Consider the following 18,078-nt stretch of genomic DNA (forward strand, 5'->3'; position numbering starts at 1 on the left):
GCAAGTTTAGTCCCTCAAGTTTGTAGTCGGGTGCGGGAATTAACCAAACGAATATTTTAAAAAGGCTAGAATAAACGGGAAATATTATAATCGAATAACGGAAATATCACGAATATTAGTTAACGAAGGACACGAATTTAGATAACGGAAGATATTATCTAAAAAAAAAAAGACGGGCGTTAAAATAATTTAACGGAAAAATGCGGGATGTTACAACAAACTTATTGACTTTTTGGGGTAGATGGTTAACCGAATTAACCGTTTTTATTCACACGTTAACCAAATTATCCGCGTTAACCAAATCGTTTTTTAACTGAACCGAATGGTTAAAAATATTAATTAACCGAAGTTTGGTTATGGGGGCGGGGTGTCCGTAACCGCCCCACGCTCAGCGCTAATTAAACCTTGTAAATCAATGTGTAAAATTATTTTGACTTTTAACTTGCGAAAATGTAGCATACATATAAATTATATCAAAGGAAAAGACACCAATTAAAGACACTTTGATCTATGACTCTCGGATGGAGGTAAAATAAAGTTTGAAGGAAAGTTTATATTTTAAAAAATTTAAGTGAACTTATTTTTTGTCTATCTATTTATGGTCTTTTGCATCAATTTAGAGTGTAAAAACGACAGTGGTTTACTTTTATTTTCGATTAGAAATATGAGACAATGACCTAGTCTCATATTATAATGTTATTCTATGTAGTATGGAAACAAACTTATTGAATTAATTTTTTTTTCATAAATTATTAACTAAATTAACCCTTTAATAATTAATCGTTAACCAATTTAATCAAATCGCTTTTAACTGAACCCAATGGTTAAAAAAACTAATTAACCGCAATAATGGTTATGAGTGTGATTTTGGCCTCAAACCGCTTCAACCCGCACCATGCTCACCCCTATTAGCAGGTGATGATACATTCAACATTATTGTTGATATATTCACCAACATTATTGAGAGTTTGTACCATACAAATTGTTAATGAACAATATTGATTGATTTATTAGATATAATATTAGATTTATCATTTTCTTTCTCAATAGATAAAATTCAATTTTCCTAAAATTTGATTGATTATTTCTCCTTTTTTTTTTTTTTTTTTTCATTTACTCTTTACTCTAATTAAAATAAAATAATAATCAGTACGGAGTAATAATACGAGTAATGCTCCTGGATAAATAATAGACAAAAGATTTAATAAATAACAATAAATTAATAAATAAAATGCTTCTTCCTCCATCTCATTGTAATAATTCACATTACTGTATTGAAACGTTTTATTTTTAGTGTTTACATTATATTTTAACAAATTAAAAGAGGTTATAGCAGATTATAAAATATTTTATTAAATAAAAAATGAAGGTAATGTAGTTTTAAAATTATGTAAAAAAAGTAATTAAATATTTATAATAAAATGAAGATAATAAAAATAAGCATAATTAAAGGAGGCTGTGTTGGCTAAGTAGTGATATTATTATATTTATATATTTGATCTTCTTTTATTTATGTGAGCTTTGAACAAGTCAGTCCTTTTTATGAGAAATTTCAAAATCCTTTTTTGAGTACTAGACATAGCTAGGTGGTGATGGTGGGTGCTTTTGTACGCAAGATTATATCTATCTGATACAGCTTGCACTCTCTCTCTCTTTTCTTTTTCTCTCTCTTTCTCTATTTTTTCTTCATTTTTTTTATACATGATCTGTATCTGCATCTCTTTCGTTCCCATTTATTGTTTATATATAAAACTGTAATCTTGTTAAAAATATTGAAATGGGCCTTTCAGTTTTCATTTAAAAACTTAATCTTGTTGGAGTTTGAGGGAATTTTGTGGTGTATGCAAGTCAAAGTCTGTTATTTATTCTTTTCAGAGGTGAGTGTCATCAGCTTCTATCTTTAATCTCAACTGGGGTTTTAATTATTATATTTGATTTATCAGTCTTGAACCAGGAATTTGGTCTAAAATCAATAAAGTTTGGATCTTTTTTTATTTTTGGGGTTTGATTGATTATACCCAATAGTCTCAATTTTAGGGTTTGTTTTAAAAGATGAAATCTGGTGATGAAAAAGGTGTAAAGGTGGAAACTTTACAAGTTATGAAATCAAAGATGAACAAAAACAAGGTAAAGAAGAAAAATAATGATGATGATTTTGTTGGGTGTTGGAATAAATGGGGCTTATTTGGCAGCTGTGTTTCTTCAAGATCTAAAGTTGATAGCTCCACCAGTGGCATCAGTAGTCACTTTGGTAAATTCTTTAATACCTAATTTTTGTCTTAACTAATTTAATTATCATAAATTTTGTCATATTGATGTATTGTTATTATGCAGCATGTTTTATTCACTGGCATGTTTTAGTTCCTTAAATTAGAATAATAATACCCCGTAGTACTAAAATTGAGTTCTTAATTTTGTCTTTTCATTACAAACAAATTATCTATCTTAATTACTAACCACTCTTTTGTGGATTACAAGTTTGATGGTATTAGTTTTATGGTGTCCGAGTGCAGAAAATAAGTCAACTAACAACATTGTCAAAGATCAACCTACCACAAGTAGTGGTGAAAACAGTTTGACCACTTTAAAACCAGAAGACCAACTCAAAGTTGCTTCTCGCCTTCGAAAGTTTGCATTCAATGATCTAAAATTGGCAACACGAAACTTTAGACCTGAAAGTCTTCTCGGTGAAGGGGGTTTCGGGTGCGTCTTTAAAGGATGGATCGAAGAGAATGGAACTGCACCGGTTAAACCGGGTACCGGACTTACAGTTGCTGTCAAAACGTTGAATCATGATGGGCTTCAAGGACATAAAGAGTGGCTGGTTAGTTAATATTGTTACTCAAGTTAATGTTTAGTAGTAATTTCTTTTGTGTTAAAAAAATTCTGAAAATAACTCCGGGTATTTGGCAGGCGGAAGTCAACTTTTTAGGTGAATTGGTGAACCCAAATTTGGTTAAATTGATTGGATATTGCATTGAAGACGATCAACGCTTGCTTGTCTACGAGTTCTTACCTCGAGGGAGCTTGGAGAATCACTTGTTCAGAAGTATGTTGCTATCTTTTACTACATGTTGTTAGATCATACTATAATCTTTTTTAAATAATGACTTCACGTTTTGATAGTAATATATATTAATTTTGTACACCAAACTTACAAAAGGTACAGTTTTATTTTTATTTATTTATTTATCCTAATATTGAATTGATAGATGTTTTGTTATTGTAGGATCACTACCTCTTCCTTGGTCCATTAGGATGAAAATTGCTCTTGGTGCTGCAAAGGGACTTGCTTTCCTTCACGAAGAAATAAAAAGACCCGTGATTTATCGGGATTTCAAAACTTCCAACATTTTATTAGATGCAGTATGCAACACACACACTAGTATATTTTCATACTAGTTTTTGCTATATGGGTATTATTGTAGCAATTCTGATAATTTGTATTTCAGGAATACAATGCAAAACTTTCTGATTTTGGTCTTGCTAAAGATGGCCCGGAGGGTGATAAAACCCACATATCTACACGGGTCATGGGAACTTACGGATATGCCGCCCCTGAATACGTCATGACAGGTAACTTAACAGTTTGTCCAAACGTTTACATTTCCTTTATAAACATCACAAGTTTGTCAATTGATTACCAAGAATTATTATGTGCTATCAGTAATAATATTTTATTTAAATAGAGGGATTAAGAGGTTTCAGACTGCAAACATACTTTTGGAAAGACTTCTAGTTCATTTTACATTTCTTTTTTTTCTTTTTTTTTTCTTCTTCTAAATAATTTACACCTCTAGTAGTGCTAGGTTGACTTTTAAGGTCATCCAGTTTTCAATTTAAAGTTGATTATGTACAAGTTTTAGTTATCAGTGGATCTTACTGTTATGTATTGGTTTATATTGTGTTTCATTTAGGACATTTGAGCTCAAAAAGTGATGTTTATAGCTTTGGTGTTGTTTTACTTGAAATGTTGACTGGGCGGAGATCAATGGATAAAAAACGTCCAAATGGAGAACACAACCTTGTAGAATGGGCCCGCCCGCATCTTGGAGAAAAGAGGCGGTTTTATCGGTTAATAGACCCTCGATTAGAAGGCCATTTCTCAATAAAAGGAGCTCAAAAGGCTGCACAACTTGCAGCTCGTTGCCTTAGTCGTGATCCAAAAGCTAGACCTTTGATGAGTGACGTTGTTGAGTGTCTTAAACCGTTGCCAGCACTTAAAGATATGGCGGGCTCATCGTATTACTTACAGATGGTTCAGCCTGAACGGGTGGGGTCCAGTCCAGATGTGACCCGTACGCGTGCCGGGTCGTTTTCAAGAAACGGACAGCAGCCTCCACGAACCCTCTCGATACCAAAAGGTTCACCTCGCCATCATCAGTTTCAACAGGAGTCACCTAAGCCGAACGGAAAGCAATAACGCAAGGCCTTTGAACGCTGACACTGATTATGGTCTCGACTGTTTGTTAATGGTGATCGGTTGTTGAATATGTAGTGTTATGATCATTTTTAGAGTGAGCATAGCAACCTCCTATTCCAGGAGACTGTAATTTATAATATGACATTGGTTATGTTGATATGGAGTAGTAGTATATTATTAATCAGTCACATTTGTTACAAAAAGATGTAAATTTTAATGGCCCTCTCAGTATGTAAATAACTGAAGGAAACCATGTTGCCATGTTCACTAAGATTGTTGGTGTTCTTATCATATTGTCAACATATGTTATATGTATGATGTTATTTTGTTAGTCTGATATAAACAAACATTTTGAAACTTGCATCAAGTTATTAAGCATCAAATTTATAGCCTATGTTTAGAAAGGTGATTGTTTGCCTAGACTCCATCTTCAACATGCCTTCACAGTTCACACTATGTTAAAAGTAATACTGCAATATGCTAAACCGAATGCGTTAATTACCGTAGTAGGGCTTTAAGTGATTCATCAAATCATAACCCGACTGCACTTTAGAGGCTTTCTTTTAGTAGACTGGTATCGACGTTAGTCAGTAATCCATGAAATTTGTGCGAAATGCCCCCTCAGAGCAATTAAACCGAGTATATCAAATATATTGATGTGGTCATGTCCTGGCCCAATTCCACAGGTTTGTTACTGTTAACTGAAACAAACCCTAGTTTGTCTTGTCCCGGTTTGAAGACTGGTCCTATTCTTATTTGAAATAGGTGTTGATAGTCAATGGTCCAACAATGTAGTAACGGACAATACCCCACCAACGGAGCCCAAAACTTCCAAAGGTAGCAACTAAAACCACGGGCGGACCTACATGGTGGTCACCGCATGTGCTACCAGTGAAATAAATAGTGAAAAACTTTTTATACTTTTAACTAGTGAAACTAGTAGGTAGTGTAATTTTTTTAGTGATACCATTGAAATAAGCCATTTAGTAAAAAAAAAATTGGACTTATAACCATTAACACCGGTTACTGCCACTGCCATTCCCAGATCTCCCGCCCATGACTAAAACATACACAGAAACTGCAACAGTCAATAGGGAAACATTTTTTGGATGCCAAAATTAAGAGCGGAAACTCTTTCCAAAGTTATCTACCTACCTTGTTTCACTTTCACCATACAAAGATGACATCAAATGTCAAGTGTTTTTAGTGTAGTTTCTTCCTTTCAAGGCTTGAGAGCAAGAGCCAGACCAACTTTCGCACTCTTTTCAATTGACCTAGTATCAACTTCTCCCGAGATTGTGAAAAGGGATTTTGGGCGCCATTCGTGCTGAAGAAGAGCGCTTGCTATTCCAAAATTGTTGAACCGAGCCTTAACTGTAGTCAATGGGTCCAGGGAGTGTTGTGTTCCAATTGTCAAAAAGTTCTCATTGCTTGAAAAACCGTGGGTGAACTCCGCACCCACAGCTGTGTTGGTTAGTGGGCTTACAGTGTGGTAGTATCTAGTATGACGCAGTAAGTGTGTCACCTTTATCACTCCTGTACAATACACCACCAATAAAAACCTTGTCAATATATTACTTGAACTTAAAAATCTACATAATGAAATATACCCCAACTTGACCTGTATTACCACCTTCTATATTTATGCTTAAGAATAATCCAGAAAAAAAAAAAAGTTAACTTTCATGCAAGAGAGTTGCTCACAGTGTCAACGATGCGATGAGGTCAGAAGTGGAGAAATTCAGGCCTGCATTGTACTTGATAAAATTCCCAGTAGCGGTATCATAGGAAATGTCGGTCCCGAGTTGTGACGATCGCTCCAAATCCATATGGACGAACACGTCATTCATCGATTTCATTGCGAGGTATTTGACCTCTATATGACACGTTTTGTAAATATTGCATTCTTTTGAAAAGACACACCATAAATGAATATTTAAATCAAATGTTTTCGACATCTGATGATTTCTACATATAGACAATCACTGTAATATAATAGTTTACAATAGTACTTCCGTTGACAATGCAGTCAAAATAAGATACATGGTGATGATTTGGTGAAAATATTTTCTTGTATCTTATTTTGACTGCATTGTCAACGGAAGTACTATTGTAAACTATTATATTACGGTGATTGTCTATATGTAGAAATCATCAGATGTCGAAAACCTTTGATTTAAATATTCATTTATAGTGTACCTTTTCAAAAGAATGCAATATTTACAAAATGTATCATATAGAGGTCAAATACCTCGCAATGAAATCGATGAATGACGTGTTCGTCCATATGGATTTGGAGCGATCGTCACAGTTGGTATCAGAGCATTGGTCCTAGTGAACCAGTCTTGCATGAGTGTGTCTAACTGATAGTTGTTAGGATGCATTAGTAAGTCTGGACTTCGACCGTGTCTGCATGTTAAAAGTTTTGCTTATTATTTCTTGTCAGAAATTACATGCTTATCATTCTTAAGTCTAGACACGTTTTTCTGCATTTATTGCATAAATAGTGTATAGACAAAAATTCATATCTTAGCGTATCTGTTACTGTAAACTTTTCCTGACATCTTCCGAAAATTTCTCCGTGATTTATGGAATTTGGTATTATATATACATATGTAAATTATGTATTGAAGAATACCAAACTAAATTTTATAATCTAATTCATATCAAAAATCACCTCCCTAATTATACAAGATGGATCTCGTATCTAGTTCAAATTCCTTAAACTCCGACAGCTATTCCGATATGGATATTCACCTGAATTCCGAAGACAGTGTAACCGGAATGGATCAACCAATTAGCCATCATCTATTCTGGATGAATTGGGGATGGGTTCGTAGCCTACTTAATTATTGGAGACAAGAAGAAGGCGATCCCTTCCATCCACCACATTCCCCTCTTGGAGAAGAACCTGAAGCACTTACCGGCGAACCTGTTCGAGACACCATTTTCTCTCTCATTTCCAGAGTATCTCGTCACGATAATATACTATCTCAAATTCTGAATCTTATTCATCCGCTCGTCCGAACCAACAATCATCCCGGTGTAATAGAAGAAGTCAACGAGCTTCGCGCTCGGGTAGTGGCTTTGGAGAATATGGTGCAAAGGTTACAAGCACCAGCAGCATCACCGGCATCAACAGTACCACCGACATCAACACCAACAGTATCATTACCACCACCAACAACAACATCTGCATCCCACACCTCAACATCATAATCTGTACCTCAAACATCAACGTCATACGCACCATAGATACCAAGGAATACCAACAACAACAAACGATGAAGTATTGATTCATAACTTCATCGAAGAAATATTCTGCAGAGAATATGTAGTTTCTAAAAGTTTTAGAGATTATATATTCTAGTCCTAGTCGAAAACTAGATGAGATTAATATTATGTTAACTCATTAAATCCATGATTACACCTAAAGAAAATATATATGTAGGTATATTTTCATAAAGATTGTAATTAAGAAAATTCTTTTGTACAAACTGTTAATGGTGAGAATATTTTAACGGGTAGGTAATACCCGATAGATATATAAATTCATAATTAATATGTTACATTCTCCGATTCTGATTCAACAAATCATCAACTATACTCACTACTTTCATAACAATATATATATATTCTTTTATAAAAATCAAAACAACCATCCTCATCCAAATTTGATTACATATTTTGATTTTGACAAATCAAAATCCAAGTCTAGATTTAACAAAAGACATCATTCTTAGATTCCTACATCTTTTGAAGCTATACTTTGACTTCAAAACTGTGCTAGAACATCATAGAACCCAGAAAAGAATTTGTATCATTCAAATTCCTAGAACATCATATGAATATTAACGATTACAATCTATGTTCAAATCCCTTTAAATTCCTGAAGACACTTCAAATAATGAACAATCGAGATGATGATCCAACCACATGTTAACCGCAGTCTTGTACCTGAAAAACCCTCGAAACCAAAGTCATAGTTTAACACGTATCCGTGTCATACCCTTTGGCATTTATTAGCTAAAATAACTTTTCAATCCCTTTTCAAAATAGACAGTTTTGTCACAGCTCCAGCAAGTCAACTTCGATTCTTCAGTCGAAACAGCCTTATTATAACCTTGATATATACGTTTCCCCTTTCGCCATCGTTACCGGAGAACCGTTTATGTTCCACCACATTAGCAATAAAATTACCAACAACTTCACTGATCTTTGACTTTTCGAAAAATCATTATATTTATTGAAACCCCCTCATTTACTCATCTGCATCTTGTAACAAGAATTGTCTTGCCAATTATTGGGAATCAGCAATCCGTATTTTGAAATCTCGCAGCATGTATATACCAACAGTTATATGTGTATATATAACATCTATCTCCTATACTTACGTACTTTGAATGTGAAGTTTCTGAAAAACACCCTAAACTGCGAACTAATTCTCGAAATTTCGAAAGAAGCTGATGAAGCAGCAAAAACTGTAAACAACCTTAACAGTAAAAAGTTTGATGATAAAGAATAGTGTGTTGACAAAGCTCAGAAAAAGAGAAGGTTTGAAACTGGAAAACGAATTGAGCAAAGTATGAAGGAGGCTGTGGACAAATCACAAATACTAAACCTGCCTTCAAAGAATCCAAATGATTCAGTGTCTGCTGAAATCCTTAGCACCTTGTTCCTTACTCTAAAACCCTTGCGGACAATATTCTTCATCATCATCTTATCTTAAATATTCTAAGATATCATCGTATCTTCCATTTTAAATATTCTCCATATTTCTGAAGATATTTTCATAATTATTATTATCTGAAACCATTCATCTCTTCGCGCTATCTGTGTTATATCATAAAAGAAACTATTTTAGTTTCTAAAATCTGAAAAATTCGAAAAAATGGATGTTTTGAAGTAATGTTGGGAACTAAAGCATGAGTTAGTATAATATGTAGCGACCCGACCAAATCATGTTTGACGGCGCCGACTACTTCGGTCCCGTTGCGTGGTCATAAGTCTTTATTATGACGTTTGACCAAAAATGTCGCATTCATTTCATAAGTAAAAGGATGTTTCAAGTTTACAAATGTAGTTCAAAAGATTAGTTACAATACAAAGTTTAATGTACGAATGAAACCTATGCGACACAATTTAAAGTAGTCAAAAGACGCTCCAACTATGCATGCATACTCGACATCTAAGCAAGTATCAAAAAGAGTGCGGAAGCATGTATCAAGTAGCTTTCAAGGACCTGAGAAAACATATAGAAAACTGTCAACGAAAACGTTGGTGAAATCATAGGTGTTTTAGTAAACGTTGCATTTGAACCACAAGATTTAATATAATATGATTATCAAAATCATTTGCATTCCAAAGTTGTTATTTGTTTCGCGGGCACCCAATTATCAAACTTAACTGTTTTGCACCCTTTGTGTAGTGTTAGAACATACACTAGACCCGAAAATATATTTCATCCGCTAACGGTAGCGAACCGTCCGAATGAGGCTCGTCAAGCCCATGTGATCACATAATATAAGTTCACGTTTACACCCTGCAAGTGTAACTAATGATAATTGAATTGAGGATTTTTGTTCAAACCCGTACGTGGAATGTTCGTTTTCGTACTTGTGTTCAACGTATAAAAGTATGATACGTATATGTTTCTCATCCCATAGTTTAAAGCATAAAAGTTGTTTGAAAGATGGGACTATGATCTCACCTTGAGTACACGTATGAAAAGTACTTCACAAAGTAACGTGTGCGAAGGATAGTGCTAGTCTTGACCTAAACAAATAGGTCGTATCAATAACGGTAAACACGATAGGTCAAAGATGTTCAATTAGTCCTATGGCTCGTTACGACTCGATTATGTAGCATGTGAAATCAAATTGTCAAGTTTCATGCAAGATACAAGTATAGAACAAGTTAGGAAGGTTGCATAATCATTTGGTTAAGTTTGACAAAAAGTCAAACTTTGGTCGGTCAAAGTCAACGAAAAAGTCAACACGTTCGGGTCGAGTCCTGAACTATTTTTCTGAGGTTTTTAATCATATATGAGCATGTTAGAACAAGTTACATGTGAATCGGAGGTGCGTAGCATATCAAACATTATTCGAAAATCAACAAAGTTGGACAGACCACTTTGGCGCGTCGCGCGGGTATATGGCGCGCCGCGCCATTACCTGTGCAGAGAATTCTGGCAGTTTTTAAGTTTTATGCACGAATCTAACTTCAACCAATCACCATTTATGACCCGCAAACAACCAAAGCATGTATCTTATATCATCGGAAAGGTATTTTGACAAGGAAAACAACTAAACACATTTCATCCATCACATTTACTTTTACAACAACCAAAATCACATTCAAAGCTCCTCATTAAATGCACTCAAGTTCATAAATGAAATTCGATGATTCGGCAACCAATTTACATGAATGATATGCCGTTTCGAAGGTGATCAAGCATACAATACAACCTAACACTTACAAATAACATTTCATGTCATTCAAAGCATCAAAAGTTCATTTCAAGTTCATCAAACCCTAACCCAAATCCACCAAAACCAATAATCAAGTTTACGAAGTTTTCTAAAACAACCTACACATCAATTTGAAGCTAGTGCTACTAGTAACACATTTAATACTTGCACTTTACCATAACAACAACATTTAAGCAACCAAATTACCAAATCAAACACACCAAAGTTCATATTCAAGCTAGTTACTTCAAATAACGAAATCGAGCATATAAATCATATAATCATGTTAGACTTGAGCCATAGACACTAATTAACAACTTTATAAGTTAAAAACATCAAGAACACAAAATCTAGTGATTTTAGAAAGTTACCCAAACTTGATGAAATCGGTATGGAATCGAAGAGGAAGATGAGAGGATTCCGAATATGCAATTTGTTTAGATGGATGCTTGCTCGATTTGATTTAGATGATGATTCTTGAAATTGGAGAATTGAGAAAAAATATGGAAGTAGAAGAAGAAAAGGTAAATGAAAAAGAAAAGATGGGGGTGGGGGTTGACTAGTCAAAGGCTAGTCACCTCTTTGGCATTTTGGCGAAACTAGTCCCTCAAATTCGTTTGCGGGTGCGTGAAATACCTAGACGAGATATTTTTAAAACACGTATTAACCGGAGATGTTATAAACATATAACGGGATTTAAATAGTTAAACGGAAAAGTAAACGGAAAAAGGCGGGATGTTACATTACCTACTCCTTAAAAGAAATTTCGTCCCGAAATTTAAGTAGGCGTAGTAGTCGTTGTTTCTTCCTCGGGATCTTGCGTTTTCGGAGCCGGGAATAAATGAGGGTATTTCTTTTGCATTTGATCTTGCCTTTCCCAAGTAAACTCGGGTCCCCTTTTGGCATTCCAACGGACTTTAACAATCGGGATTCGGCTTTGTTTCAATGTCTTGACGGAGGTGTCCACAATTTCAACCGGTTCCTCCACAAAATGAAGTTTGTCATCAATAGTAAGTTCCTCGAGAGGGATGACGATATCGGGTTCGGCAAGACACTTTTTCAAGTTAGATACATGGAAGGTAGGATGAACGGAGTTCAATTGAGGCGGAAGATCTAAACGATAAGCAACGGTTCCAATACGCTCCAAGATTTCGAAAGGACCAATATACCGCGGATTTAGCTTCTCGCGTTTCCCAAAACGGATTACACCCTTCCAAGGTGCGACTTTTAACATGACGCAGTCACCGACTTGAGATTCAAGGTCGTTGCGTCTTTTGCCGGTATAGCACTTTTGACGACTCCGGGCCGTCCGAAGCCTATCTCGGATTTGAACGATCTTCTCGGTGGTTTCGTGAATGAGTTCGGGTCCAGTGATTTGTACGTCGCCTACTTCGGCCCAACAAAGAGGAGAACGGCATTTTCGGCCATATAATGCTTCGAATGGGGCGGCTTTTATACTCGCGTGATAACTATTGTTGTAAGAGAACTCGGCGAGAGGTAAGTGCTTGTCCCAAGCTTTTCCAAAATCAACCACGCAAGCTCGTAACATGTCCTCTAAGGTTTGAATTGTACGTTCGCTTTGTCCATCGGTTTGAGGATGATATGCGGTGCTCATGTCTAAACGCGTTCCCAACGCTTCTTGCAAGGTACGCCAAAATCTAGAAACAAAACGGCCATCTCGGTCGGAGATAATCGATAAAGGTACACCGTGTCGGGCTACGATCTCCTTGATATAAAGTCGTGCAAGTTTCTCCATTTTGTCGGTCTCCTTCATGGCGAGAAATTGTGCGGATTTGGTGAGACGGTCAACAATAACCCAAATGGTATCATAACCGCCCGTCGTTTTTGGTAGTTTGGTGATAAAATCCATTGTTATTCTTTCCCACTTCCATTGCGGGATTTCGGGTTGTTGAAGTAATCCGAACGGTCTTTGGTGTTCGGCTTTGACTTTGGAACATGTCAAACACTTGGAAACATAAGTAGCTACGTCCCTTTTGATGTTCGGCCACCAATATAGTTGTTTAAGGTCGTTGTACATCTTATTGGCACCGGGGTGAATCGAGTATCGTGACTTATGGGCTTCATCTAAAATAAGGCTTCGTAGGTCCCCATAACTAGGCACCCAAATCCTTTCGGCGAAATATCGGAGTCCGGTCTCTCTAATTTCGAATCGAGAGACGAGAATTTTCAAGAGCTCGTGTGAAACGTTTTCATCCTTGAGAGCCTCATCTTGGGCTACCCGAATTTGGCTATTAAGGTTGGTGTAGATGGTGATGTTTAAGGCTCGGACACGAAGAGGCACCGCTCTTTCTTTTCGACTTAAGGCATCGGCTACTACATTTGCCTTCCCAGGATGGTAACAAAGCTCGCAATCGTAATCGTTTAAGGTTTCAATCCACCTTCGTTGTCTCATGTTTAGTTGCTTTTGGTCGAAGATGTGTTGGAGACTTTTGTGATCGGTAAAGATAGTACTCTTGGTTCCATAAAGATAGTGTCTCCACATTTTAAGTGCAAAGACAACGGCTCCGAGTTCGAGATCATGTGTCGTGTAGTTTCGTTCATGAATTTTGAGTTGTCGAGAAGCATAAGAAATGACTTTCGTTCGTTGCATCAACACACACCCAAAACCATGTTTCGAGGCGTCGCAATACATAACAAAATCGTCATTGCCTTCGGGAAGTGACAAGATAGGAGCGGTGGTTAGCTTTGTTTTCAAGATTTGAAATGCAGATTCTTGTTCGGTCGCCCAATTGAATTTCTTTCCCTTGTGAGTTAAAGCGGTTATAGGACGAGCAACCAAAGAGAAATCCTTGATGAATCTACGGTAGTATCCGGCGAGACCCAAGAATTGACGAATGTGAGTAGGAGTAGTGGGAGTCTCCCATTTACTAATGACTTCGATTTTCGTTGGATCGACTTTAATACCTTGGTCACTTACAACATGACCAAGAAATTGAACTTCCTTTAACCAAAATTCACACTTGGAGAATTTGGCATAGAGTCGTTCTTGTCTTAAAAGTTCAAGCACAAGTCGGAGGTGTTCCTCGTGTTCTTCTTCGCTTTTAGAATAAACCAAAATATCATCGATGAACACGATAACGAATTTGTCAAGATACGGTTTGCACACGCGGTTCATAAGATCCATGAACACCACCGGTGCGTTAGTGAGACCAAATGGCATTACAAGAAATTCATAACTACCATAACGAGTTCGGAAAGCGGTTATGGAGACATCTTCCCCCTTAACCCTTAATTGATGATAACCCGAGCGGAGATCGATTTTTGAATATACACAAGACCCTTGTAGTTGATCAAAGAGGTCATCGATGCGAGGAAGAGGATATCGGTTTTTAACCGTCAATTTGTTTAGTTCACGATAATCAATGCACATTCGTAGGGATCCGTCTTTCTTTTTAACAAACAAAATCGGAGCGCCCCAAGGTGAATGGCTAGGTTGGATAAAACCACGATCAAGTAGTTCTTGGATTTGACTTTGCAATTCTTGCATTTCGGATGGAGCGAGTCTATAAGGTGCACGTGCTACGGGTGCAGCCCCCGGAATAAGATCGATTTGGAATTCAACCGGTCGATGAGGTGGAAGACCCGGCAATTCGTCGGGAAATACATCGGAATATTCACTAACAATTGGCACATCATCGATGTGCTTTTCATCGGACTCGACTTTCTTAACATGAGCAAGGATCGCAAAACAACCCTTACGGAGTAGTTTTTTAACTTTAATACACGAAACGAGGTTGAGTCCGGTGCAACTCTTATCGCCATAGACGATCAAAGGTTCACCATTCTCGATAGGGATTCGGATTGCGTTAAGATCACAAAGGATGTGAGATTTCGTTTTGGCTAGCCAATTCATATAGATTAATACATCGAAGCTTCCTAGTTCCATGGGTATCAAGTCAATTTCAAACTCATTACCCAAAATGTTTAACGTACACCCCCGGTAATATGTGTCGGCACTCAATAGTTTTCCGTTGGCCACTTCAATGGTATAAGTGGTATCTAGTGGGAGTGGTGGAGTATTAAAAGAATGAGTCAAAGTCTTGGATACAAAACTCTTATCGGCACCCGAATCGAATAAACAAGTAACATAAGTGTTGTTGAGGAGAAACGTACCCGTGACTAATTCATTGTCATCTCGGGCTTCCTCAGTGTTGATGTTGAAAGCTCGGCCGCGTGTGTTGGGGTTGGCTTTCTTCTTCGGACATGCATTTCTAAAATGTCCCGTTTGGCCACATTCATAACAAGTACCCGGTTTTGGTGCATTGGGCACCTTTTGAGCGACGGGGGCGGCACTTCTACAATCGTTGGCCACATGACCACCCCTTTGGCACCGGTGGCAAAATAGATTGCTACATTCACCATAGTGGTGCTTGTGGCATTTGTTGCAAAAGGGTTTATTTCCGCCATAACTTTTCTTGGCGTCGGAGGTGTAAGGCTTCTTAGCAAAGTTGTTGTTGCTTGATTGGGAGGGTTCCCACTTTCTTTTGTTGCCGCCCGATTTATCCTCGGCCTTAGGTGCCGGAAATACGATTTCGTCAACCGTTTCGATCAATTGGAGGGCCATGTTCAATGCTTGTTGTAGGTTAGCGGGTTTGGATGACATCACCCCTTGTTTGATGCTCTTTGGAAGACCATACATATAAAGTTCGACCCTTTGAGATTCAGGGTTCACGAGGTTGGGACACATCAAGGATAGTTCGGCGAATCGTTGATTATAGGCCTTGAGATCGTTTCCGACCGCCTCTAAGGTTCTTAGCTCTTGTTCGAACTTTCGGGTTTCTTCGCGAGGGAAATATTCGATGACCATCTTTTTCGTGAATCGGCCCAAGAGAGGGCGTGAGCTTCATCGGTACCCACCGATTGTACATAAGTATTCCACCATGTAAGAGCGACACCGGCGAAGGTGTGAGTGGAGTATTTGACCTTGTCTTGGTCCCGACAACCGCTTATGCTAAAGACGGCCTCCGTTTGTTCAAACCATCGAGTGAGAGTAACCGGTCCCCCGGTTCCATCAAAAGTGTGAGGTTTGCACCCCATGAAGGATTTGTAGGAGCACCCTTCGTTTGAGTTACCGGCTCCATTGTTGTTGTTGTTGTTGTGGTTGTTGTTATTGTTGGAGGAGTGATCGGCCATGGCCGCTTCCACGGCGGTGGCTATCATTCGTTGTAGAGCTTGTTCGGGAGTCTCATGGCATGGCACACGACGAGGAGGCATTGTTCCTTCAAAACACAAGAATACCGTTGATTAGTATTCTTAATAATACTAACCATGATATGGAATAAGGATAGAGAAAAATTTTCCTTGACTCGCCTTAAATTCTTTATGTCATAATGTCGGAATGTTCATATGAGTCACCGTAATATAATCCCAGAAATTATATTACCCTAATTCATATGTGCATTCGACACTAATTCATATAGTCAAGGTGGCGCGTCAATTAAATTAAGTAACGTGAGATTAAGGTTGAATAAGAATTTGATGTGATAGACGAGTTCGAGTATAATGCACAAGTAGTCAAGTAATTCCTACTTCAAGTCTATATGCCGGTTGTAGTCTAGACTCACCAATGTACCCTATGACTCGGGGTTGACACCAATGAACTCTAAATCCCTACAACTAACGCTCTGATACCATCTGTAGCGACCCAACCAAATCATGTTTGACGGTGCCGACTACTTCGGTCCCGTTGCGTGGTCATAAGTCTTTATTTTGACGTTTGACCAAAAATGTCGCATTCATTTCATAAGTAAAAGGATGTTTCAAGTTTACAAATGTAGTTCAAAAGATTAGTTACAATACAAAGTTTAACGTACGAATGAAACCTATGCGACACAATTTAAAGTAGTCAAAAGACGCTCCAACTATGCATGCATACTCGACATCCAAGCAAGTATCAAAAAGAGTGCGGAAGCATGTATCAAGTAGCTTTCAAGGACCTGAGAAAACATATAGAAAACTGTCAACGAAAACGTTGGTGAAACATAGGTGTTTTAGTAAACGTTGCATTTGAACCACAAGATTTAATATAATATGATTATCAAAATCATTTGCATTCTAAAGTTGTTATTTGTTTTGCGGGCACCCAATTATCAAACTTAACTGTTTTGCACCCTTTGCATAGTGTTGGAACATACACTAGACCCGAAAATATATTTCATCCGCTAACGGTAGCGAACCGTCCGAATGAGGCTCGTCAAGCCCATGTGATCACATAATATAAGTTCACGTTTACACCCTGCATGTAGTGACCCGAACTTTTCCATGTTTATATATATTAATTGAGATTAATATTTACATGATTAAATGTTTCCAACATGTTAAGCAATCAAACTTGTTAAGACTTGATTAATTGAAATATGTTTCATATAGACAATTGACCACCCAAGTTGACCGGCGATTCACGAACGTTAAAACTTGTAAAAACGACATGACGATATATATATGGATATACATATGGTTAAAATGAGATTATGATAAGTAAGTATCTCCATAAGTATATTAACAATAAGTTATATACATATAAACAAGACTACTAACTTAAGGATTTCGAAACGAGACATATATGTAACGATTATCGTTGTAACGACATTTAAATGTATATATATCATATTAAGATATATTAATATATCATAATATCATGATAATATAATAATTTAACATCTCATTAGATATAATAAACAATGGGTTAACAACATTAATTGAGATCGTTAACTTAAAGGTTTCAAAACAACACTTACATGTAACGACTAACGATGACTTAACGACTCAGTTAAAATGTATATACATGTAGTGTATTTAGATGTATTAAAATACTTTTGGAAGACTTCAAGACATATATCAAAACACTCATACTTAACGAAAATGGTTACAGTTACTTTCCCATTCTTTTCTTTCATCAAGAATTCTAGTCGTATTCTTACCCGTATTATACACAGCTTCAAAACGTACTTACTATGGGTATATACCAATAGGAACTAGCATGGGATTCCACTCTTGATTATGTCATGTATGACTAATCAATTTTAACTTCTACCATGAGCTAGTCAACTAACTAGAACTCCTTTTAACCCCACTCACCACTCACCAATTACCACTCATCATTCACTCCATTTCACTTCCAATTCTCTTTCTAATTCTCTCTCAACACACACACACACTATTATG

General features: G+C 36.9%; 1 protein-coding gene and 1 pseudogene across 1 annotated transcript; one reads left to right on the forward strand and one right to left on the reverse strand.

Moving 5' to 3' along the window:
• Positions 1–1,547: 1,547 nt before the first annotated feature.
• LOC139862401 (serine/threonine-protein kinase PBL34-like) lies at positions 1,548–4,709 on the forward strand. Its single transcript, XM_071850998.1, has 6 exons — positions 1,548–2,251; positions 2,514–2,824; positions 2,914–3,049; positions 3,230–3,366; positions 3,453–3,576; positions 3,918–4,709. The coding sequence occupies exons 1-6, from the start codon at positions 2,053–2,055 to the stop codon at positions 4,421–4,423; spliced, it is 1,413 nt and encodes a 470-aa protein (XP_071707099.1). The 5' UTR covers positions 1,548–2,052; the 3' UTR covers positions 4,424–4,709.
• Positions 4,710–5,645: 936 nt separating this feature from the next.
• LOC139864746 (mitochondrial outer membrane protein porin of 36 kDa-like) overlaps positions 5,646–18,078 on the reverse strand; it is a 34,386-nt pseudogene continuing 21,953 nt past the window's right edge.

The sequence above is a fragment of the Rutidosis leptorrhynchoides genome, chromosome 8 (genome assembly GCF_046630445.1).
Source record: "Rutidosis leptorrhynchoides isolate AG116_Rl617_1_P2 chromosome 8, CSIRO_AGI_Rlap_v1, whole genome shotgun sequence".
In the NCBI taxonomy this organism is placed as follows: domain Eukaryota; kingdom Viridiplantae; phylum Streptophyta; class Magnoliopsida; order Asterales; family Asteraceae; genus Rutidosis; species Rutidosis leptorrhynchoides.